This window comes from Rattus rattus, chromosome 13 (assembly GCF_011064425.1).
Source record: "Rattus rattus isolate New Zealand chromosome 13, Rrattus_CSIRO_v1, whole genome shotgun sequence".
Taxonomy (NCBI): Eukaryota; Metazoa; Chordata; class Mammalia; order Rodentia; family Muridae; genus Rattus; species Rattus rattus.
In genome coordinates, this window is record NC_046166.1 from 54,941,344 (window position 1) to 54,966,129 (window position 24,786).

The following is a 24,786-nucleotide window of genomic DNA, read 5'->3' on the forward strand; positions in this document are numbered from 1 at the left end:
CAGCTCATTCTTTTCTCTGGTTGAATTCATGATTTTTGAAAACAATAATTTGTCTTTTTTTACTTGAGAACATCATGAACTCTATGTCATGTTTCGAAAATTGTCCTTTTCATTCTGTTTTAGTATATCTTTACGATAAATGATTATGAATTATGATTCCAACATTTAGATTGGATTTTTGTGACCACATATACTATAAGCAAAATAAAATTAAAGTTAGTATCGTCACTGCTTGTAGTATAATTATGGTGATTATTCCATGACTCCTGGTTTAAAGGATTAAACAGTGATAGGTCGACCACTGAGTTAGTCCTGGTAAAAAATCCACAGGATCCTTTTCTATTGTTACTTTGAGATCATTAAAGTTTGATAAGACTCATTTTCATGTTTCTTACATAAAGAGCTCTCTAATCACTACCAGTTCTTGGTCTAGTGGTCGAGCTTGAATATATAGTCCAGATAAAGTTTATGTTTGAGAAATGAAAGTTAGAGGCATTTATAATATTGACTCTTTTTTTTTAACCTGACAAAAATAAAAAGTTCATAGCATATTTTATAGAGTATATATGTATTTTTTTGTTGTTGTTGTAATTCTAACATAGCAGTTTATGTTTACACTTTGGCTTCTCCAGGGCTCTCTTTAAAATCTTCTTTGAGATTTAACTCCTTTTCTGTGGCTGGGTCCTTGGTCTCCTAACTAAATAAGGGCTAGCAAGAATATGATTCACAGGGATTGTGCAACACCATGCCATAAGACCCAGAGAATTTACCCCTGGCCAGATGTTTTGTCTACTGCTCAGCCAGTAGAGATGAGGCCCCGCCCACATGTGACTATGTAATCTATCTAAATTAGCACCTAGATATAAATTAAATAATAAAAATGTAAGAAATTCCCTTTTTTTTGTAAATTTATTCCAGTGGAATAGTGGCATTATTGCCAAAATACTCAGGTGCTTAGGCAAAAAACAAACAAACAAACAAACAAACAAAAACGCATGCCTAGTCACTCTTTTACTAAGCTACATTTGAAAAATTTGTTTATCTTTTGCCCTTTTCTGATGCTGTTTCACTTCTTTGGGGAATTTGAAAAGAGAATTTGCATGTGCAAACATATGAAACCTGCAAGTGCCCTGATGATTCATAGAAACATTGTGTCAGGTTGTAATCGTCCTGCAGTGAATTCTAAAATGCATGATGGCAGGAGAAAAAGTCACGCACATTCTCTCTCAGCTCATACGTTCTGGGTTCTTTTTTATCTCGTCATTTGACTTGCTCTTCTTCTAACAAGTCCTAATTTCACAATTACTTCTTAGCTAACAAATGCTAGGACAACTCTTCTTGGATATCAGAATAAAGGGACAAAGACAAGAACCACAGACATAATTGTCTGCACACTGATTAAGTAATGCCATCTTTTTTGAAAGGGTAATATGGGAGAATATAGTCAATTATGTCTTTTCTTATGTTTTCTCCTTTGACAGGAGGAAAAAATTATGAGATACAAGCTGTCATAGGAATAATTGAGTGTTTAGCCATCGCTCTTCCTTGTGAGAAACAGAAAAAAAAAAAGATTTTTTAAAAAATAAAGTTTAAATAGAGAATCATTAGTGTTTTAAAAATTTGGCTATGTGGACCATGGGCTTAGTTAGCCCTTTCCCCCTCTCCCAAACAGTGTTGTGGGAAATATGCCTATTCATGAACAGCTTCCAGAATCACACTGAAAAGAATGTCAAATAGGTTTCATATTTTTATTAATGTATTTATTTATTTTAATGCAGGGTCTCAGTGTGCAGCCATCTCTGGCCTAGAACTTTCTATATAGTCCAAACTGGCTGTGTCCGGAGCCAAATAGGGTTTATAATTCATTTGTCATTCTCTACATATGTCTTGTTATGTAGGGTGCTCATAAAAGCTAATAGGCCTTAATAATATGATTAGAATATGACAGTTCTTGCATAGTACACTGACAGTGTTTGTTAATTTGAAAACTTCTCAGCTGCTTATACATTATGGACAATACAAATTCAGATACTCAGACATGTTCTTAGGTTCATGTTTTACCATTGTAAATAAGTGCGGACACTTTAAAAATTATTTCTAATCGCAGTTTTTGTATGCATAGTAGAGACATAAAAGTTCAGGGAAAATAAAGAATCACATAATGTATATTAAATGTGCACAGAGACATCGTGTGTGTGTGTGTGTGTGTGTGTGTGTGTGTGTGTGTGTGTGTGTGTGTGCATTTTAGTGAATGTTGATGCTCTCATTATGCCCATGACAAAGTCTTGAACAAGTCATGTATTTGTATTGATTAAAAAAAAAAATCACTTTCCAGAGAACATTTATCAGCCATTGCAATTTGAGACTGGATGTAATTTACTAAAGTAATCCATGAAGAATGCCACAATGTTGTTTATGGTCTCATGTCTGCTGAGCATGAGTTGGTCAACAGTGTTCAGTTCCTGATGATTCTGAAGCCTCACTATTTACACCACGAGTAGACGTTTGCAAGTGTAACGCGCCAACTTACTGTGCTAAAACGCTCTGCTTAGCTCGAATCAAGGAGACCGTAGCACTTAACGATTTCTAAATCTGTAAGTGGGATGTAAAGTTCCAATCACACCGAAAGCAAACAAGTTTCCTTTGTTTGTTTTTAAATCTTTGACTCCTGCACACAGAGGGAAAAAGATTTCTGTGTAGCATTAACAAGTAATACCATTACTAATTAATAAGATCAACTTTTCTTAATAGGAAAGATCCTTTAAAAGTATCTACTGTTTTTTAAAGATGAGTTATTTTTTTAAGCTCTGAGCTTGCATTTCCTCGATATTAATTCAGGAAGTATTTTTTGCAGAAACCACAGTCATTAAAGATGCTTTAAAGATCTCCAGAATAAATATCTAATTTAGGAAGAGGGTTATTTTCAGTAGTCTCCATGTATAAGTATTGTAACCATTCGCTGCTATGAACTTTGGCTAATGCAACATTCAATTACAACAGGAAGCTATGGTTAACCTGCCCTCTTCCGAGGTCTTTCAGAATGGCTCTTTTTTTTTTTTTAATCTTCTTTGAAGGTCATGGTTGTCCAAAACCACTTACCAACAATCACTTGGTTTACCAAAAATAAATATGAAGGAAATTTTGATGTAGGATTGGGTTTGGGGCTTTGCCCAACCCTTTTCAGGCATTGTTAGAGCAGAGTGTCAATGTAGTGGTCAAGTCATTGATGCATTCTAAGGGCACAGTGAGGAGGCACCTCTTGGTGTGGGCACACAGTTTGACAGCACTACGTGCCTTCCAGGGGTGCCCATGGAAGAGCAACGATTGTGAATCTTGGATTTGGGAAAAAAATGTTTCTCTAAGATTACATGTTTCCAAAGAAGAATAACTTTGTTTTATTGTTGACAGCCCCAAATCATTAAAGCTACTTGTTGCTGATTCAGGAACAGGTGTCAGCCCTTGGTGGCGCTGAGAACATCCTCTCCACTGCCCGCTTCATGAGGGAGTTTCAGAGAAGCCCTACATCCTCATATACAAGCCTTTTTTACTTTGTGCTATTTCTAGTGGGTGTTAACACTGGTTGGTGTAGGAAACTTGGATGTCACAAAAGCAGTCTAACTCTGCCACTAATTGTCCTTAGAACCCTTGATGAAGAAAGATTGATCATCCACACTTAACTTTACACTAAGAGCTTAACATCTGTGCTGAGCAAAGACACATTTCTGGTCATTGACACTTTTACCCACGATACTTGACATCGCTCGGGAATCTCATGCAACTTTTTCTTTCCTCCTAGTTTCTCAAACTTTTTTTTTGTCCCTCGAGAAGTTTCAGAAGTTGAAGGACTATTATCACTTCAATCTTCTTTCCGGCTAGGCTGGTCCCATCATGGTGGCAATGAGCACGCCCTACTGTAGGATGAACCATGGATTGATTTAGATGTAAAATGGTAGCTCACGTGACCTTCTCAGGATTTTCAGGCAGATGTAGTGACTTTCATATGGTACCTGGCTATCACAGGAGACTCAGCTTAGTTTTGTCTTGGCCAGGGCGGACGAAAAGATATAGCATTTGGTTACTTAACAGACAGTCAAGGTTGAATGATTCCTTCATTATTCCTGGGCATCTTGCCAGTACCACAAAACTGTCTTTCAAAAGAAAAACTTAAATCTGACACACTAAAGCTAGTCTTAGAACTACATACTGAGCTGTTTAGACAGTGTAACCCCTCACCCCTTTATTTCTTTCTTAAGGCATTAAGAAAGCAACTTCATTCTTAAATCAGTCTCATAATTCTCGGGGTAATGAATGACATTCTCTACTATGCCCCATTGTCTTTCATTCCTTCAGGGATCCTATCTGGCCACGTATGCCTTCGTCCAGAGTAGCCAACATGTATCAGATGATAATGCTACCATCTTGAAAAATTCTGACCATTCGAAGAATTCCATGCTAGAACTCAATGTTGTTTGCCAGTCCCTACCACCACCCCCACCACCACCCCCAAAAAAAATCATTGCATGCTTTCATTTTTGAACACAACAGTAAATTTCAAAACTCCTCAACATTAGAGATTCCACCTCGGTTTGGTATGACAGTGGCTTTGACGCTCTTAATTCCCCATTTCTTTTTCCTTTCTAAGAAACCCACTATCTGTCTCTCAAGCACTCCTTTCTTCCTCATTCTCCCCAGGGGGAGCAAACGGTTCCTCATGATTGCGTAGCACAATGCATCTCACGCTCTTCCTCCACAAAAGGAGAACTATGTATCTGGACGTCTTCAGCCACCGCTCGCCCTTCCCCACACTCGTTTGCAGTTGGGTTGCAGGCGATGGTTCCAGCTCCTAGCCTCCTGCCCTGCCCCATAATCGCCTGTCACCTTTTGTTTCTTGCAGAGTTCATCACTGGTATGCCAGCCTCAACTGAGACAGCCTATGTGTCCTCAGGTAAGGAAGAGATCCTGGCAAGTTTGACTAACCGGTATGAGAGGCTTGCCTGCTGGCTGCTCGTCATACTAACCAGCACTCCCCTTGCATCCAATTTCCAGCTGCTCCTGTCTTCTGCTCCAGTGTTTTTCTCGGCTTCCTTCTGCCCTTTTGAATTTTACTTAAGGCTGGATGGTTCTTTGCTGCAGGTCTGAATGGTGGCTCGAGATACAAACCAGAGAGAAAAGGATCAGATCTATATGCTCCTTGGTGATGTTAGACAAGTTAAAGGAAAATCTGGGGTGCAAGATGAGATTTTTTTCTCTCTTTTGGGGTGCTTCTCTTGGTTGCTTGGGCAAGCCATCGGATTGAGACTCTGTGCCTAGACGGTGGACCCAGCATCTTATGTCTGACCTTTGAGATGCCACTGATAAGTTCTGCTTCACTACTTTTGAAACAACGGCAACCAGAACCCATAGCTTGACTTTTCAAAACTGTTACTGTAAGGTTCTGTTTTCTTTTCATTTTGCCTGTAACATTTGCTGATGATCGGTGCAGTCTGAGGAGACATGAGCTCGTTTCACCCAGCTCTACAAAGCCGTACATACAGTTCACTAGTTTATCTACTAGTTGTGCAGCAGCGACGTAATCAGCTGTGTTTTCAGCTGGTTTAAGACAGACCTTTGCTATGTGGCTCGGTCTAGCATCCCTCTTGGGATCCTCCTTTCTCTGCCTCCTAGGTTACAGCCATGTAACCACCATGCCCAGCTATTTAATTTATTTCTTTTACTTTTGACATTACAGGTCATTATATCATTTCTCTCTTTTCTCCCCTCCCTCAAGCCCTCCGATACACCCCTCCTTGCTCTCTTTCAAATGCATGGCCTGTTTTTTTATTAATTATTGTTATATACATATATGTATATGTTGCATATATGTATATGATTCCTAAATAGAACCTGTTCAGTCTATATAATGTTGCTTGTCTACGTTTTTGGGGCTGACCACTGGTATTAGATAACCGGTTTGTGTGTTTTTCACTTTGGAGGACTATTTCTCCCACGCTCTGCGTTCCTTAGTTGCCTGTAGTTCTTTATGTAGGGTTGGAGTCTTGTGACTGTCCCCATCCACTTTGCCATGTCTGTTGCTGCCCTTATTCATTCACCTCACGTCCAGGCAGCCATGCTGTTGAGACTTCATGGGTGTTGTTCCTAACATTGCTGGGATAGACAGTTTTACCACACGCTCTCTGAGCCTCTGCTGTTGATATCTTTCCACCCCCTGTTTTGCAGTGTTCCCCGAGTCTTAGGTGTGGGAGTATTTTATAGGTGTGCCCACTGGGACTGAGTGTCTCAACTCTACATTTTGATTGGTTGTGGTTTTCTGTAATGGTCTCCATCTATTACAATGAGAGTTTCCTTGATGAGGGCTAAGGAGTACAGTTAACTTTATTTTTGTGATTTTTATGGTTAATAGAACCTTGTGAAATTTAAAAAAAATAGTCTTTATTTGGTATTAAGTTTATGGACAGTTGAGATTGAAAACTCAATTCATTTTAATATTATTATTTAATTAAATAGAATTCTCCTTCCTTTTCCCCTCCAAACTCTCTGATATGCTCTCCTTGCTTTCTTTCAAATTCATCCTCCTGTCTCTCTGCCTCTCTGAGTTTTAGTGATAACTTGTTTTTATCTGGTTTCTTTCAATTGATGATGATAACCCATTTGCTAATTTTGACAAAATCATGACACTGCTCATTATTTTTCCTCCTTTTTACACACGAGGAAAATTAAAGCACTAGGAACATTATGTCGTTATGTCGTGTGTCTCAGAAAGGAGAAGGGTGGGTGCCCGGAGTTGAGTACTCTCTGCAATGCTCCCCACTCTATTCTCCGTTTGGCATAGTTGGTGTTTTCCACCACGCCATACCTTTTGACAGCTATAGTAGTTCAGAGAGCCCTACGCAACCTTCTCTTCCTTCTCCTCTTCCTCGTTCTCTTCCTTCTTCCCCTTCCCCTCTTAGTAAGAACTGATTTCTTCAAAACCACTCTTCAGAATCTGAGAGAAAAGGGTGGTGTGGGGTAGGGAGAAAAGAAAGACAGGAATGGGGGAGGGGATGTTTTAAGTGGGAGGAAACGAAGTGAAGTAAATTCTGTCAGCTGTCATTTGGACATTTGTGCAGTGTAAGGGCTGCATTATCAGGTCGAGTAGACACTGTTAGGAGATTGGCCTTCGAACGTTCTATGTTCTTCTGTGGGGAAGTTGGATTGTCTCTAGCATTTCCTGAAAGGTGACGGGAATATGCTGCTGGACCTGTCGATTTTCAACTTTCTTCAACACTGAGCTTTATTTGCTGTTGTTCTGATTTCCTGAGGTTGAAAATCTTTAAGTCTCATTTTTTTTTCTCTCTCTGTCTTCTTTATGGTCCATCAATTCTAAAATGATATTTTGTTTTGTTTTGTTTTGTTTTCCTCTTCTCCATCCTTGCTACTTAAGCAAATCTTGTCCTTCCCTAGCTTGTTTTGCTTGTTCAGCATGTTCTGTTGGCTCCCCATGTGGCTGCTGCACTGAGACTTGAATGGCCTCCGTTTGGCACTGCATGGGTCAGGATGTTTATGCTGACCCAAATTCCCCTAAAATATTTTCACTCTTGTTAACTGACTGTGAAAGCTGACCATTCTGCTGCCGTGGTATTTCTCTATACCTTTAAGCCTATATATATATACCTAAGAGAAAGGATGATCTTTTCCACCTGTAGTGTGGCTTTGCTAAGAGTAGTATTTCTCAAAAGCTCATGTCACAGTTGGTCTGTGGGATCGCCTGACAGAAGGGTTCTCTCCTTTTCTACCTCTTTCGGAAGTCTCTTTGCTGTCCTTGCCTCGTCCGTGCTCCCATTGGTTTTTAGGGATGCTTCTGTTTGGCTCTTTGCACTGCATTTCGGCCCAGCTTTTCTATGCCACCCCAGAGCCTGGTGACATTCTCATTGTTAAGCGGCATGACTCAATAAAGCTTCACTCCACTTTTATGTTTTATAGAGTCTCCCATTAGAATCTCAGTTTCAACAGAAGGCGCAAACACTTCTTCATGTAAGTATCCTTACTTATACTCGCTAGCCTTTAACGGAAGGTAACACCTTCTGCCAGAGAGCGTGTTCACATGCACCCTTGGACTTCCTGGAGCTTAGGACAGGACGAGATCTCTGTCTGGAGTAGAAATGGCTTCCTACTGTGCTTCAGACTAACTAGATATAGATACCTGCTCCCTGCCAAATATATTTCAGAGGATACCATGATACCACATGCATATCAGTTTCTGGATAATCTGGTGCCCTTGAATATTAAAAAAAAAAGTTGCATAGCATCTGAAGCCTAGTTAGGGGTAGATTTTTGTGGGGTGTGTTTATTTGTTTGTGCGGTTGGTTTGGTTTGGTTTTTTGCAGCTTGTCTTGACATCTTTGGCAACTGCCAAAGGTCCTATACCTAGTTGCTTGGGACTTCTATCCCAAAGTTCCTCAGCTTCGTATTACAGTAAGACAGAGTAAGGGAAATATATATAGATGCCCTTAATTAAAATCGATAGCTAGTGAGTAATTGTGAAGAGGTTGGGAGGCGTGTCCCTAGGCAAGATCCCAGATAAGTTTGGCTTGTTTACCATGAAATGTGCTTCGTGCTTGTAGACTTCTTCCTCTGTTAGATGGATTGGTGCTGTGTACGAAGTCAAGGGAGCTTAAAAAATTGCCAGTGATTAGTAAAACTAGCTCCTGATGCTTATTAGCTGAAAGCATTGAATTAAATTTTGATATAAAACAGGGGGGCATATTAGATCTTGACAATAAAACTGAGAGCTCTTCTTTCTTTTTAATTTAGTTCTTAATTTAAAGCATTTCTTTGATGAGCTCTTCATTAAATGCATGTCCATGTTCCTCTCCCAATTTGCAGAATGTGCTAAAGAGACAGTATCTTACTTAGCAGCCATGGCAGAAACCCAAAGGCATTTGGCACTTTTTGTAACTCACCTCAGTCTTTCAGTCTGTTCACATAGATGATATTTGGTAGTAAAGCTTTCCCCTCCAGGTTAGTAGAGCAAAGCCTGAAACTCTATGATATTAAAACACGTTATTTACTAGAAGTATGGGTTTCATCTCCAGCACCCAGATTAAACAAAATGAATCAAAAATCTATCAATGCCTGAGTTTACCTACACAGAGCAGCATTTAACCGGCTGGATATCAGCAATCTAAGGATATCAAACAGGAAATGAAATTCTAGGAGAGCTAGCAGGCTACCTCAAGCCCCTTGATACATATTCAAATGACAATTCCTGCTGGCCTGCTCACAATATTGGTTATTTGATTCTTCTTATGGAATCATTAGGACAAATGTATGGATTTTATAAAATGACTCTAAGGAGTCGTATTGAGCTTCGCTTTAAAAAATGATCCATCGAAGAGAATGCTAGGCTCTTTTCTTTGGCGTATTTTCTGGAAATGATTTCTCCCTATATGATTCCTTGGAATGATGTCGTTGAGACCCTTGTGACTGGAGCCTTTCATGCCATCATGGGTAGGGTGGTGGACAATGTCCTTAAACACATGCGAACACTTCTGGAAAGGACAAATTAGTTTAATTTTGGTTTTCCAAGACTTTGGGGATCTGAAATGAACCTCCAGTTTACATATCTGTTGATTATAGTGCTATGGAGAGTTTGGAATCTGACTCTGTCTCTTGAACTCTCAACAGAGTTACTTCTCGCTGTTTGGTAACAGCTTAGGAGTAAGAAAGGCTGCGTTTCTGTATGTCGTTCTCCTATGTCATGCTGTTCTTGGTAGGTCATTATTGTTGAACTGATTAGCTAATCCTTTTCTCATCTCATGAATATAAGCTCTATAATTCGAAATTATAAACCGAGTGCAGGATTCTAGGCCTACTGAGAACAGTACAGGGAGTAAGGGAGGGTCAGAAGACTCACTTCAAGACAGCATTAGTACATCAGATTTAAAATTTCAAAATTTTTTTTTTAAAGTAAAAAACTATGGAAAAGTTCACATCGGTAGCCTGAAATTTCCTGGGTAGGTGAGGCTGGCCAGGGAACCCAGAGGTCCACCCGCCTCTTCCTCCACTTTCCTTTTATTAGGTGTATCATCATACCCAGATAGAACTTGGGTCCTCATATTTACAAATACTTCATTGACTCAGAACCCTACCTGGGTGGCTGAGTCTGTTTGTCCCCTGGACACTGCCGGTCCCAGACACCTTCCCTGATGATGCCAGACCCAGAGCAGCCCTCACTTTTCTAACTCAGAATGGATTAGAAAGAAGAACCAGTAGCAGTTTAGAGCTGTCTGCACCATTATGGGAAAGTCAGCACCAGCGTTAATGTACACTTTCTTCTGGTCTGAGTTTCCCACTCTGTCTGGCTACTCACCTGCTATCCCTCTGTGTACTCAACACACCACACACACTCTGGTCCCACACTTCCCATACAGACACACTTTGGGTTTTGCTTTGTTTTATTTTCTGGTAAGAAATAAGGCTTTTGTGACTAAAAGAGCTATATGGATGGCCCAATAAGTGTCCTGTTTCTCTGAGTGACAGATTTTCTAGGAGCCTTGCTCTATAGTCAGTAGAACTTGCTTGCTCCCTCTTTCATAGACTCAGCAAAAATGTAAATGGATTGTTTAGAGCCACCGTAATGATTCCGCACGGAAGTGTCAGCTGCCACTGACCCCATTTTGCAGACAATTCACTTAAACGCTATAAAAAGTGTAATTCTGACAACAATGACTGCCTTGATTTAAGCTTTATCCGTTCCAATCCAATGCATGAGTGAGAGAAGCAATAACGACAAGGCTTCATGGATGGTCAGGAAAAATACCGTACTCCTGGTAAACAGCACTAAATCGCAATGTGTGTTTCAAGTAATATAACAGCGGCATTCTCCGTCATCATTACCTTACTGTGTGCTGGTTACTGCGCCCTCCTGTGGCAGCTCAGGGCTCTCTCTCTCTAAACCTCTGACACTTGTAAAGTGTCGCTCAAAGCTACCTTTGCAGCAGGGTTCAAACCCAGACAATGTACTCCCTACCTGGTCTAAGGTTTTGTTTCCTCAAAGCGAAAGCCTTCCACATTTAAAGGAGTGCGATTCTGCAAATGGATGGGAAAGCAGTCTTTAGTGCAGAGGAGGGTGTGGGTGTGGTAGTGGAGGTCATTTGAGTCGCCCTAGACTGGTTCAGTTTGCGTGCGCAGTTACAAAGATGGACGGCAAGGCCCGGCAGGTGAACAAACCGGAAGGGGATAACTAGTCTGTGGCTACAGGGAGAGCTTAGCAGGTTACCTAACTTCCTGAGCCACGCTCCCTTTCTGGGTCTGTTACATGTTTCAAACACATATTGGGCACCGTAATGAGAGAAAACAGATGTAAATGGTTCTGCACAGCTGGGGCTCACGGGTGGTCTGTCCCTTGTACACGTGGAAGAGAGTGAGAGGCGAAGAATGGACGTATTCTTTGAGTTTGAAAAATTTTATCCTTCCAGTTGGCGAAGCAAATGAGTTCATGATTTTCATCCTCAATGGGGAGGTTGAAGGTCCTGTGCCAGGAAATCCCTGCCACTTCGATACATCATATATTCTCAGCAAAGGCTGCATTTTAAAAGAAGATGTCCAGGAAGTCCTCTTTGAAGTCTCTGAAAGAAACGAACAGCTCAGTCTTAGATTTGGCACCCACTCGAGCGAGCTAAAAGGGCAAAAATGTCTTTTGTCTGTGTCTTAATGAGACACAGCTTTAGCCCTTGGGAAGAGCACAGTGATATGGATTGACGAGCTCGGACCACGTCTGGCTGGCCCGTTGGACATTAGAGTTATGGTTCTTATCTTCTACCTTCAACTGTAACCAATGGAGCCACTTTAAAGGTGGAGAAAACCGCCCTGATCTTCGCTAAATATTTCTCAGCTGGGAAAATGGCATTTCATTTCTAGCTCTCTGGTGGTGGTAAACTGAGCTCTTGTACTGGAAAGCTCCTTCTAAGTGCCTATTGTGCTCAGGTTTCTTCAAACATGGCGTTTCCGAGGGGATGGTAGTTACGCCCACTGCGACCGCTGAGAAATTACTGTGGTGCATATAGCCATGAGATAATTCAGAAGGAAAATTGGCCAACTGGCATCGTTTCACTCTTTCTGGTTGCTTAGATAGAGGTTTAGGGGCAATTCAGTAACTTGTGAAGGAGCTGGGACATATACGTCCCATCACTCCTATATACAGACAAACCACCGATGTGATGTTTAGCTCATTCTTTTTGTAACTGGCTATACATTGATTTTTTTTTCCTACTAATACTTTCTAGCCATGAGCTACGATTCTTGAGTTTTGTGTTACCCCACTGCAGTTACTCACTGCCTCTCCCTGTAGTCCACTGCTAGATGGACCCTGCCTGTTTTGTTTTTTTTAATCAAGATTAACTTTTCGTATTTGATTGAAAAATTAACCTTGTAGAAAACTATTCTTTTGAACCTAAAAGACGTGTGTGCACATCCACACATGTGTGACCCATATGTATAATGGGTCTCTTGATATAACACATTTTTTTTTGCCAGACACATTTTTATAAACTGAGTCAGCTGTACAGAGAGCTCTGTAGGTTTGATTTTATTCTTGAAGCCAGTGGTTCTCTCCCTTCCTAACACTGCAGCCCCTTGATATAGCCATGTTGTATCAACATGACGAGCCCCAACCATAAAATTACTTTCGTTGTTACTTCGTAACTGTAACTCAACTACTGATATGAATTGTAATGTAAGTATCTGATATGCAAGATATCTGATATGTGACCCCTGTGAAAGGGTCATTAGACCCCAAAGGAGTAGGTAATCCACAAGTTGAGAACAACTAAACAAGCATGGGGATTGCCACTCAAACACTTGTGAGTCTAAATTCAAAGACTAAGTAGAACAGACATTGAAAATGAGTCTTCTGAGTTCAGATCATGGGCTCGTAAGAAAAAGCTTTATGAGATCTATGACACTGTGAGGGAAGACCTTTTTTGTTTTGCTTAAAAAAAAACATCAAAATAGAATTGTTATAAGGACTCAAGAAAATAATCTATTTGTCCTAGGTAGCCTAAAGCTAAGACTTATGAAGAAGTATATTCTCCACAATCAGCCAAGTAATGAAGTGGGTAAGCAGAGGCTTCAATTGGTGGTAGAATTAGGGAGAGCCATTCATTCAAGGCTAATACTACAAACCCAGAAGAAGCAGTTGGTCTGGAGCCATTGAGAGGCTTGGCCGTTGGTAATAATGTGGATCTGTTTCACAACATGCTCTTTGTCTTGGGGATACTGTGTTAAGGGGAAGCTGATCTCCCCAAACATGAGACTCTTAACTCTGGTAAATTCAGTCCTCAGGAAAGCTGTCTGGGCTATTCAAGGCCAGGTGATCATTTATTATCCACTTCATAAATCATGAAATTATTTGCATGATAGTTAAATTTCTAGGAGCCATTTATTAGGTATGGAGTGATTATGTCCCTGTATTTTTTTTTTAAGTTATTTTGAACCCATGGATACATGACTGAATCTTTGTCAAGTTAAAATATCTACTCAGACATTTATTGTTTCTGTTTACTGAAAACCTTCGAAGTCTTCAGCCTTTCAGGGCACACAGTTTCATTGTTCCTTGTAGTCAGTTACCGTGAGACAGAGCATCAGGACAGCCTGCCTCTATATGTGTTGAACTATTCAACTGCCCAACCTTTTCCCTACCCTTCCCTCTGCCCTGCCACTGTGCGCAGCTTCTGGCAAATTCTCAGAACTTCTGCTCCCAACTTCTTTGGGAGCAAAGACTCCTGTATATGACTCATGTGGGTGAGGCCATGCAGGATCTAAAAGAAAGAAAGAAAAAAATCCGTGTTAAAAGGAGGTTTGCAGAATTGGTCATTTTCTTTCACCAGAGTAATCGTGTATTGAAAGAGGCTGTTTCAACGGAAAGAGAAAGAGGATCACGATTGGCTTACTGTGGTTAGCGTTTTATAGCAGGTGTGGTCGAAGTCTGAGGAAATGCTGATTGTGACTTTATCAGGGTCAGAGACACTGGGGAGGGAAATGATGGCCGAGAAGTTCATCCGGCATTCCCCACTCACATCCCTGCTCTCACACTGCAACCAGCATGAGAGCTGCCTGGTTATTCATTCATTTCTTTAACAAAGGTGCTGTGTGTTCACATCTCCACTAATCATGGACAGGGCTGCTGGACCAGCACTTTTCATTTTATCTCTCGGTCTAGAGAGGTCAGCAGTGTCTTAGAAACCAATTACACAGGCTCACGGGCCTGATGGCCCCAAGATGCCTTCACATCCATTTGGCTCTTTAACTCGCTTGTATGTAGGAAGGGTTGGTTTAATTGTATTTGTTCATCAGATAGGGGCCCACACCCCTGGGTTTGTTCAGTACCGACTGCCAGGAGTTTTATTTGAAACAGTCAAAAGTTTAATCAGTCCTTGTTTAGACATTTTAAAGGAATTAGGCCATTTCAATAGATAAGTAACAGGAGGGCAGAACTGAGTGACAGTTGAGCTCCAGGATTGAAATGTGATGTCACCTTTTCTGCTCCTAAATCTCTAGAACTCTCTTTCTCTTTTAAAGTAAGCTATATCGCCCATAATCCTGTTTCTGCTGTGGTTGGTCCACCATATGCTAGGTGGTGTGTGCTTTTTCTGGGGTTATAGGAAAGTGGGGACAGGCATAGTCTACAGCTGAAGAGGTCTGCAGTGAACTGCAAAGGTCAGTTGTGCCAGATGGTGCTGGTCTTGTGTAACAACACCCAATCATGACATAAACTAGGTAAAGCGAGGATATTATTAAGCCAGGGGTTTAGAAAAAGACTGTTTCGGAGAAGCCATTTGAAAAGAAACTATTGAGTAATGATGTCTGTCATCTTTAAAAGGAGCAGATCATTACACTGTGTGGAAATCTCAGCTCAGCAAAATGACTGTCTTACTAGGAAATCAGAATCCTGAAATGTCCTTCACATTTCTGATGCTATTCCACAATTTACCACTAACTGTGAAATACTAATAAGAGGCGATGGGACTAAAACACAGGACCTGGGGACAGGAAGGCAGTTTGAGAATTTAGAAACTTGGCTGAAAGCTTTTAGAGTAACATCATCACGACATCACAGTCGAATCACTGTTGATTGTGCAAAAGTCACGGCAAATACATAGGTGGCTCACAGGGACGTAGCCAAGGAAATGTTTATACTTAGACCGTGTGGAAACGTATGGAGAGTTATCATTTCTTAGTTTCATTTTCATTAAACAGTAAGACTTCATTGAGAAAAATAACTTCCAGTGATTATTAAATTGACTCGAGCGAAAGTGCAGTAGGGAATTTTATGATGCGATATGGAAAATTAAGTAGAGGAGGGGATCCACTTGTTAAATTTAGATCATAACAAGTTGAAAGCCAAAACTTGCCTTTTTGATAATCCCCCCATCATTGAGAGTAACAACTAATTAATAAGAAATCCGTGTTCCATTTGATCATGTTTCAAAACCTACAAATTCCCTCTATGAGAAGTAAGATATATTAAGGAAAAAGAAACCCTTCAAGATGGAGTTTTTAAGATCTCATTCTCTAATGTCCAACATAAATCTTATCATGTATTCAACCAGATCCAGCTATGTAGTCAACCTGCAAAAATCTATGTCCTCCACAGGCCATGTAGCTTTGAGAACAGATACTTATCTTAAAAATCTATTTAAAACCCATATTCTACAAAGCTAGAAGTTGCTAGCATTCTTCGCCAAAATGAAGCTGCAAAAACTATATTATCCCACTATGTTGAAACGAGCAGTCCCTCTTTGTCATGCTCTAAGTGTTAGATGAAGAAAGGAAGAAGAATCTTGTTTTGTTAGATACAAAATTGTCTAATCATAAAAGAATTTCTGTGACATTTGTGTATCTCCGTTACTTGTGCCCAACAGATTCTCTCTACTGTCTCCATGGCAGCTTCTTAGGCTAACTTTCCTCAAAGCTCAAAAGCAGCCATGTGTCTTTGTTTGGACTGTCTTCAATTCAGCTGTAAAATATAAACCACACAAACTCTTCCTGGATCTGTCTTACGATGAGTAGATGTAAGGGAGGAAGAAGTCCCTTATGTGCACATGTGACCATGTGTGCAAACATGATAAGCTCTGTGAGGGACCTGAGGATTCAACGGCATAAAAGAGGCTTACCAGAGTCTTTGAAATAATTCAACTTCAGGCACAAATGTCTAAGATTGGGCAATATCATATTTCGTAGAAAAAAATAAAAGCGAAACCCAATACCTGTGTGTGGGAACAGTTAGCCTCAAAAAAGCATCTTGCTGTTTCTTTAAAAGATGAAGAATATTGTCTGGGCCTTTTGGTATAAAACTTGCATGGGGAAATGACTGATAGAAGTTTCTAGAGGAGAGTGTCTTGTGAGGACTGGTTGGTGGTGCTGTGAATTCTCTCCCCATGCGCAGTACCAGTAGTCATCTCTGCAAACTCTGAGAAATGGTGCTCTAAAATTGGGAGAGAAATTGTCTCCTTAAACTGTAAACAAATATAAGGGGCTTCAGATCTTTTGCTGTTGTCTTGGATGTCAGAACAGTTCCTAACTTTCAGATATCCTTTCTTGGTCCTATAGCTCTTGTTGTAACTGGTCGTTACTGGTATACCATGATGTGAACATTGCTCCCCACACCAAGATCTAAGGCTGTGAGGAAGAAGAATCATGAATATATTTTGTGGTTCCGTTTACATAACTCTTGCTGTGTCAGTTCCCAGAAAGTAGTAAATGGATGCAAACAGCAACATTGAGTTAATGAACACTTTTTAAGGTCATGGTCATTTTCAGATCATTCATCTATATAATGGAAGGAAAAATACCTTAATTTACGAGAAGCTCCATAAATATCTTAAAATCAGCATTTTGAACTATAACACTGGCTTCAGTGATGATTTTTTTTTTTAGAACACTCGTAGTATTTTCAGAAATATTGTCACTCTGTCTACTTATCTTTTCTATTATTTCTGATTTTTATATCTAGAAACTTTGGTGTTTTGAGGCCATATACTTTTTATATAGTGATTTTTAAGAATCTGTTTCCCTTTGTAGGGCTCTCAGGAATTTGGGCAAGAATTAGCTGGTCGCTGTCCCTCTTTATGGTGCTGAAATGTGAACTTGGCTGGAAGTGAGGGAATTGTCACTAATAAACCAGTTCTTACTATAGTGTGCAGTGACAAACCAGCAAAGACATTTTGTATTAAGTGTCTAGTATTTTAATTTGCCAATAGATATGACTAGTCCCATTATTCAGATAAGGAGGGAACTGGCTTAACAATTCGGTATTTGCCAAGGGTATATAATAAGCAGGCACAAACAGTACTCAGTCCTAGACTTTCTGCACGGTTTTTTTTTGTTTTGTTTTTTTCTGCAGAGAGTAAAGGTAGAAAGTAAATGTAAAACACTTGGATAGCTCCTTCTGTGTATCCAAAGGCGATAAAAGACTACACCTGCTTTTAAAAATGGCCTCCCCCACCCATCCATGGGATAGATGACTTGGACCAAATTAACTCCGTAAATCTGGGTTGTAAATAGAAGTATAGGAATGTGTAAATACATTTATTGCCATAAATGCTTCTCTGGCATGTTCAGACTTGAGAATCACAGGCACCGATTTCCATTTGTTTAGAAGGGATACCTCGAATATCTCCCTCCTTCCCACCTCTGCACATTTGGATGGAGGGTAATTGTTGAGCAAGGTGTCACAGGTAACATGTATTTGCTGTACCTCAAATGTACCGGTCTTCAGAAGGAAGAATACACCTAGAACAGAATGTGCAGCCTCAGTTATGACATCTTTGCTTTGGAGGAAGCAGAATGTAATTATAACTTTGTTTCATTTTTTTTTAAGGCTTACACAGGATAATTTGCTGTAGTTGTTAATCTAGGGTTGAGGCCCTGTGAGCTCTATCCCTTTCACATAAGTTTGTGGCATATTTGTTCAAATTACTTACAAAAAAGTTTTCATAGTAAGTTTTCATTTTTTGCATGTGTTTAGATTGACTTATTAGTTTTATGTTGCATCCCCCATCCTCCCAAGCAAGGTAGAGTCTTATCCTCTGGTGGTGTTAAGAGTTAAAGCATGAAATATTTTGTTGTGTGGTGGTATAAATGCCAAGTGATTGACAGTGATTAAACAGGAAATGAAATCTGAATGGCTCTCTCTCTCAAAATCTACTTAAAGCCTTGACAGGTATCTGTCTATAACAATGTATCAGCTTGAACATGTGAAGAATAGAAACGGTTGCTTACTATAGCCGTGTTTCTTTTTCTTAGACCTCAAACAGGGAAACAGTTTGTATTGTAGTCCTTGTTGCTGATACTTATCTGTAAAAATGTAATGTGCATCTTTAAACATAGTGGTCTGTAAGCAGTCAAAATTCATTATACCTGACTTTGGGTATCATGTGTGTCTTAATGCCAGTTATAATCCCCAGGTTGTCTACAGATACTGTCTTAACTTTTAGAAAAGAATGCCCGACTATAATTAGGAACAAGCACTCGTGGAGGATAAGGCATGGAGAATTAATTGGGGTTGCAGCTCTTGTCTGTGCATTGACTGCAAAGCTTGGTGATTTCCTCAGCTGTCTCGGCAGTGATCTCAGGCCTCTCTCTCCAACCCCAAGGCTCTTCCTTTTTAGCGTTTGTTATTACTTAGCTATTTTATTTGGCAGAACTCCCGTCTATCTCATCTTCTAATGCACTGGCAAGATTCCTATTGACAATAGCTTTGAGCCTAGTACTGCTAGGGTAAGCTGCAGAGCCGAACTTTCTAGCTTCTGCATCCTTATAAATAATGTATCTGCTTTCCTGTAACTACATGAACCTTCAGACTTTAGTGGACCTTTCTTTGTTATTCAGGGTAGAATTGTTGGGAGATAAACTATAGTAGATAAAGTTGTAGGCAGTTATTATCAGTGACCTAAACCTGACTTCCACGATATCTTCTGTATCACGGGCTTCATGCTAATGAAGTACTTGTGATGTATATTATGGACATAAATAAGGTATATATAAAGGATGTCTTTGCTGACTAATGGGATGGCTTTCTCTATAATCAAAGCCCTGGGAATGTTAGTCTAGGACCCTATGATAATCTAATAGCTGCTCTATAGCCGATAAACCTCACAGCTTAAAAACTTTCCATTCCAACAAACAAACGAGCAAAAACTTGTCTTTAGCATTTGAAGAAGATAGCCTTGTCTCTGAAAATAGTCCTCCTGCCTCAGCCTCTGACATTCTGAGAATTGCAGACAAGAGACCACCACATTTGGTTCAGAATTTTTGGGAAATTAGTATGTTTCCTTAACAAGTCAAGAAATGGGACCCACTGGACTTCAAAAGTTTATATTGACAGCACCTTCCTATAAGTCTTTAATTCACCAAAGAAATAACAAAATATAATAATGCCTTGTTTTATTTAAATCGAGTCACCACAGCCAGTTTTTTCATTTTTATAAAAATAATATTTTTTATATCATAATATAACAACAGCATTTCCTCTTTCCCTTTCTTCCCCCCAAACCCTCCCATGAACCCCTGCCTTGTTTTTTATTCAGGATCAGCCCCGAAAACATTCATACAAGTAATACTATATGGACAGAGCAGCTTATATTTTTATATTTAGGAACGCAGACACATACACACGTGTAACAATCAGGCTTTAAAATAGTTACGCTGTCATCCTACTGCTACCATAGCCAAGTCTGTTTTGGTGAGTATTTTGTTTGGTGGTTCCTGGGAATGGAAACAGATGGATTACTTTCGATGTCTATAACCATCCAGTTCCACTGACAGCCTTTTGTCGAGCCATGATCCTGTCCAGGACTGAATCTTTGCATTCTTCTTCTATCACTAGTCAAAACAAAACATTATCAGAAGAAAACATTTTCCTAACCGGCGCCTAAGTGAAGGGAATTCTCAGATGCTCAAGCAAGTGTGTACAATAAACAGTATTTCCTGACAGTCTCATTAAGAAAAAAAAAAAAACCCACCAAAAAAGCCATCCGTGTCGGCTACACAAAGTGGAAGCTACTGTAAGCCACATAAGACTGTGACTGTCACAACTTCCCAAGGTGTCAGGTTAAGATGAAGAAAGCTGTGTCATTCATTAGGATGCAATCATCCTGGGAAGCAGTTTGTTCTACTTCTCCTTAGTCTTGAATGAAGCCTGATTCTAGTAAGCGTTTGCAGAATGAGCGTTGAGTGAATGGATGAGTGAATGAAGGAATGAATGGGTGAGTGAATGAATGAAGGACAGCCTCAAGCTGGAAAGAGTCTGAGAAACCTTAGGGAAAAGAGAAAGAGAGAGAGAGAGAGAGAGAGAGAGAGAGAGAGAGAGAGAGAGAGAGAGAGAGAGAGAGAATATGCATTTAAGAACATCAGTGGAAAAAAAACCATGTGGCTACACACACACAGGCATTTACTATCTACCACATCCCTTGTCAGTTTAATTGGATAATCGATATTATTGTTGTTTTTCAACACAAGTTTCTCTGGGTAGCCCTGGCTATCCGGGAACTCACTCTATAGACCATGGTGACCTCCAACTCAGAGAACCATCTGCCTCTGCCTCCTGAGTGCTGGGATAAAAGGTTTGCACCACCCCCACCCCCCAGCTAATCTGAGAAATTTCTAACTTAGTGGATTTGTCCAGTGTCTTCAGATACTCTGATTCAGTTTTTTTGGGGGGGGGTGGGACTTAGATTGAATTTTTCTGTATGCGTTTTAGATTCATGGCTCATCTTATTGTTAGAAGAAACCTAAGGAGGGACCCTCATGAGGGTCGGTGTAGGATATTTTGGTTCATGTACTCACTGCCGATATTACTAAAATGTGTTGCTTTTATCACGACCAGAATAAGTCGAACAGGATAGTTAAGTAGGTGCCTCATGCTGGAAATGAAGTCCTTATGTTTGACATGGGCATAGCACTGCACATGTGCATAGCAGTGAATCTGAGCAAGGCAGCAGTTACACATATGTGAGCATGTGTGTTCTTAGCATCACGTTTGTTCTGGTGTCCACCTCTCTTTACACACACACACACACACACACACACACACACACACACACACACACACACACACACACACACACACACATACACACACACAGAGACACACACACACACACAGAGACACACACAGACACACACACAGACACATACACATACACACATATGTATGTATGTATGTATGTTTGTCCAACTTAAGATTTGACTGGAGCACTGAACAACAACCATCTTTGTGTAGTTGATTAATTGATGGTTGTTTTCTAAGAGTATTCTTGCATGGACACTTTTCATGTGGCATAAAGTGTTGGTTCAGTAGAGGGATAGGGCTCTGAAGTCACATGGCCTAGATCTCAGACTCATGGCTTCCTAGCTATGTGGTCTTTGTATCCTCTCTAACCCTTCTTTTTTCCACATCTATAAGGTGGGAATGGTATCACTTGCTCTACAGGCTAAGATGATTTCATGGACTTACTATAGTATCTGGACTTCTCATCTCCACTTGGCTTTCTCTTCTATCCTGTAAGGTGACCCCGTCTGGCCGTACACTGACTTATGCAGTCTCTATCCTTTCACAGAGGAGGATTCTTTTAACTTTCTGCAGCCACATCTACACAGCCCAACACAATGCCTGCCACGAAACATATGAGGCGTAGACCACACAGTCAATGCACATTTATTTCAGCTCTTTGGAAACACTATCTGTTTTTATTACATGTAATGTACGAACTTAAAATCTGAAATCTGCTTTTGGAAATCAGGGTTATCCTGAAGTTTCCCAATTTTCCTCCCTGCTGACTTACTTAAAAAGAAAATCATTTTAAGTGCCGAGCTTCCAATTTCTTAATTAGTTACTGAATGTTGGCTGAATTACAGAAATGCTGTTTCAGAATGAGTTGGAAAACTGAAAGCATCCAGCCTTGATTTTCTGGTATTTTTGTTCCCATTCAACACATTTATTTCTTTTTCTCCAGCTAGAGGTGATTGTAAAATTCGCCTTCCCTCAGAAGTCTACCTACCTCTATCCATCTTTCTGGTGGCTCTGCTGTTTGGTCTTTCCTTTTACCAGATGTGTAGCTACCTTAGAAGCTTGGCTAATTTCTAGCATTTTCCTCTGTACCTTCTTGGTGATCAGGGTATGCATGAATAGCAACTTAACTTTGAGAGACCTTCATGGTTCTCAGCCCCAGCTTTTGCCTTTGAATATTTTTTGTTTTGTTTTTGGGTTTTTTTTGTATTTTGGAGGGAGGGGTTGAAGATATAGGAGAAGCATGGGGCCCAATTGTACATAGAGAACATCTAGATGCGGTTAGTCCCAGAGAGTCCCTAGCAGTTGGCACTTAGAAAAGCCAGGGTGTGAGTCAGCTAAATCCAGGCTCCTAATCGGTCATGAGGAGATTTAACTTGCAGACAGGTAATTTGTCGGAACTCCAGGGAGTAAGTCATAGCAAAGGCGATTGGAAGGTTTTGAGAAGCACCCTGAAAGATTTACAAGCCCATCTAGATAACTTAGAACCGTTTAATTCAAACTGATTCTTTCTTATGGGAGGCGTATGAAGACAAAAGAAGTATATGGTCGGGCTCGCTGCACTGTGGTGATGTATAAAAGTCCCTTCTCCACGAGCTTCGGTGGCCATGGAGGCCTCTTGCTGTCGGCGATATGATTCAGTTAAATACAGACACTTTAGAGGGGCTTTGCACAGCATCATGGATGTTTAATAATTTCAGCAATATCTATGAACATAACTGGGTAGAAATCACCTCCGGGGAGAGGGACCTGCGGCCTGTGGTGTTTGTCAACCAACTGGCTGTCAGCAGTTACACAAGCGTTCCATGTTTGCCGTGGGATGGGTGTGAACAACTCATTTGCTCAGCAAGAGCTTGCTGTCCTTCTGGTTTCGTCAGCAGTGTGAACCTAATGCCTTCCCTATTCACACCGAGTTCTCTGGTAATAGAAGTATTGCATTTGCATTCTCAATAAATAACTGGTACTGGGTTGGGGTAAGGTTCCAGAAAGAGCTCTTAATTCTGTAGTAATTAATGGTCTGTCATATCCTCCATTGCCAATAGAAAATGGTCCAAATTATGTGAATCTTAACTTCAGCTATAATTTTTATATTAGTGAAGAGGGAGGGGATGGGGGTGTAGTTGAGGGGCTACGGTTGAGGAAGGAAAGGGACTTGTCTTAGTTTTCCCAGAGTGGATTTGGTAGAACATTTTTGTTTCTCTGATGTAAGTATATGATAACAAATATGCTGGGTTTTTCTGTTGCATGGATGTGGGGGAAAACCTGCCACGAGAATGTCTTTAAGGGTCTCAGGATTTCATTACCACTATTTGAACGAATTAGGCATTAATCCAAATATTTGGATTTTATGACTAATATTTCCTATATTTGCTTTATGAAATGTACTGATCAATCCAACAACTTTTTTCATTTTTTGCAAGTCCCCAGTATACGTGGTATGTGTATCATGTAGCCTTGCGAGGAATATATAAATATGTAAGCTTGGGTCTACATCAGAGAAGAGATGTAACACACTACCATAGCTCTGGTTTCTTGTTGTCATATTTCAGAGTAAGTTGGTCATCAGATGCGTCTTTTCCTGCTCCCTTGTCTCCTGCCCATCCCAGTCTGACTGTTCTCCAAGTTCAAAGAAGACATAGCCCTGTCCAGTTCTCAGCTGTGGTTAGTTCTAGGGAGACCTAGTGTTTGATCCACTGTGTGATGACTTCTGTTCTGAGGTGACAGTTTTCTTCCCTGAGGTCCCCTTCCCTTGGAGTCTACCCTTCTTCCTACAAGGACAGTTAGTTGTAATGTTCCCATTAGTTACTGATTTCTAGTCTCCAGCCTGTCCTCAGGGAAGGTTCCTGGGTACTGTAGCTCACACCTTCTGCACCTCGTAGCTTACGAAATACTGTCAAAAGCTTAGATCTAGCTAGGAATTGCAGTCTCTGAGTTCCTTCTGGAAAAGGAAGTTGTGCCCACATGGTGTCATGCAGGCATTACATAGCAAGCCTTGATGTAGAAGCAATTCTTGTGAAGGGTCAAGCTGGGATTTCTTTTTAAAAACTGGCATTGACTGGCATGGCCGCAGTAGTAGTTGGTAGGCTTCGACCTAACGGCTGACACTGGGATGAATTTCCAAGAGACTATAGGTAGGCAATTTTTCTGTCTGAGAATGTATTTTTCTGGCACAAAATAAAATAAAATAAAATTGATGAGCAAACTCCAACTTCTGTCAGTGAAACATTTAAATCTAATTAGGGTTGAGATTACTCAGGGACTTTGTAATAAGCCTCCATTTTTTTTCCAGTCCAAATAACTTCTGAAACAATAAAAGAAATTATTCTTAAACCGGTCTGATTCTAGCAATCCTATATTATGTGTAAAGGAAGATGCTGAGGTCAAATTAGAAGATATTTTACCTTATGCCTTTCAAATTCATACCTTTTAAAATAATGAAAATTGAAAGAACGAAGAGAAAGTCTCTACCCCCTTGGATCCAGGAGTGGCAATAGAAGATGAACCTGGCATTTCCTTTTAAATGTAGACTTCGGTTTCCATGTCCCCCATAATGCTGTGACCTTACAAGAGAAACGCTGCCAGTTGGTTGACTCACTCAGAATGTAAAATCAGTTCTGGAAGCTACGTATGTATTTCAGCTTCCCTCCCCTTTGGCACAACTTGACATCCCCTTTTGGATCAGCATCCAGGAGAGAGAATGCCAGAGACTTTAATTGAATTGTAAGCTACAGGATAGTTCC

At 40.3% G+C, this 24,786-nt stretch overlaps 1 protein-coding gene across 13 annotated transcripts in view; it reads left to right on the forward strand.

Annotated features, from left to right (window-relative positions):
• Nrg1 (neuregulin 1) overlaps window positions 1-24,786 on the forward strand; it is a 185,314-nt gene that overhangs the window by 53,762 nt on the left and 106,766 nt on the right. For 9 of the 13 annotated variants that reach the window (XM_032918885.1, XM_032918882.1, XM_032918883.1 and 6 more), the window contains exons 4-5: window positions 4,895-4,945; window positions 7,960-8,010. The exons of the other annotated variants lie outside the window; for them this stretch is intronic. In XM_032918885.1, the coding sequence (XP_032774776.1) occupies window positions 4,895-4,945; window positions 7,960-8,010 (102 nt within the window). The remainder of the gene's footprint in view (window positions 1-4,894; window positions 4,946-7,959; window positions 8,011-24,786) is intronic. 13 annotated transcript variants of the gene reach the window in all.